Source organism: Triticum aestivum, chromosome 1D (genome assembly GCF_018294505.1).
Source record: "Triticum aestivum cultivar Chinese Spring chromosome 1D, IWGSC CS RefSeq v2.1, whole genome shotgun sequence".
NCBI classification, from domain to species: domain Eukaryota; kingdom Viridiplantae; phylum Streptophyta; class Magnoliopsida; order Poales; family Poaceae; genus Triticum; species Triticum aestivum.
In genome coordinates, this window is record NC_057796.1 from 348,676,591 (window position 1) to 348,677,866 (window position 1,276).

General features: G+C 49.8%; 1 protein-coding gene across 1 annotated transcript; it reads left to right on the plus strand.

Moving 5' to 3' along the window:
* Nucleotides 1–332: 332 nt before the first annotated feature.
* Nucleotides 333–1,018, plus strand: LOC123169817 (small EDRK-rich factor 2). The gene is made up of 2 exons (XM_044587691.1): nucleotides 333–476; nucleotides 635–1,018. Exons 1-2 carry the CDS (start codon nucleotides 470–472, stop codon nucleotides 832–834), a joined length of 207 nt encoding a protein of 68 aa, XP_044443626.1. The 5' UTR covers nucleotides 333–469; the 3' UTR covers nucleotides 835–1,018.
* The last annotated feature ends 258 nt before the right edge of the window (nucleotides 1,019–1,276 follow it).

Here is a 1,276-nt window from a genome sequence, read left to right on the forward strand (position 1 = left end):
GCAGTAATAAAGCTTTGTGAGGTTCTCAAAAAAAAATCCCAAAGATGTCTCAAAAGAAAAAAAGAATCCCAAAGACCCCCAAAAAAACACAAAACAAAAAAATCCCAAAGAAGCTGGCCTGGCCTCTGCGGAAACGAACACGGAAACTCCCACGTGACGCGCACCGAGTTCGCGTCACCCGCACGCACCGCCCTATTGGCTGGATGGACGGCTCTGCTTTTATCTCCTCCTTTTATTTTATTTTATTTTATTTTATTTATTATTCGGCGAAGAACGTTCCAGAAGGCAGAGGCGCTTCCGGAAGCTACCCCGCGGCCCTACATATACAGCGCCACACGCCCCACCCCCGTCTCGACCTCACGATCCAAGCCAACAACAATTATACTACGACCCGACACGCCCCCTCCCTCAGTCCCTCTCTTCATCAATCTTTCTCCCGTCCCCCAAACCTCTCGATCTCGGAGCAGCGATGACTCATATCCTTCACCGCGAATAAAATTGCCTTCTCTGTTCGTCTAATTTTCGTTGATTCTTTTCGAGAATTGGCCGGATTATTACTTTCTCTGTTACCGTGTGCGTGTGTGTTTTTTTTGGTTGGATCTGTACGTGTTGTTCCTTGACCTTGCGGCTGCACGCGGCGACCAGAGGGAGCGGGACAGGCAGAGGGCGCAGGCGCGGAAGCCGGGGACCAAGGGCCGCGACGACGGGCTCACGCCGGAGCAGCGACGAGAGAGGGACGCCAAGGCGCTGCAGGAGAAGACCGCAAAGAAGGCGGCGCAGGCCACGCAGGGGGCCGACGACGCCAAGAAGAAGAACGTCGCCGGCAAGAAATAGTTCGGATCCGTTCTGTCTGTCTCATGAATTGTCATGAAGTGGAGAGATGTTCTGATGTAGAATTTCTGTGCGATGTGGTTGCGCTCGGCTTGTAGCACAATTCTTTCGGCGCCTCCAGATCAGGCCCCTGTTGTTGATGCGTAATTCGTGGATCTTCAATGCAATGAGATTAATTTGGTCGTTACATCCTCTTTTCATCCGAAATTGTCGCCGGAATTCCTGACCAGCGTTTTGTAGCTTTTGTCTCACGTTGTCTGATTTGTGCAGTTAGGGCATCTCAACGTTGACCCTTAAACCGTCCAACGTGGTCTTAACCCCTTGATTTTGGTGTTTTGACCCTTTTACGAAAGTTTAACCGAATCTAATCTGAAAGTGTTTTGACTTTTTTACGAAAGTTTAGCCGGATCTACTCCGAAAGTATTTTGGAATCTGACCATTTTGT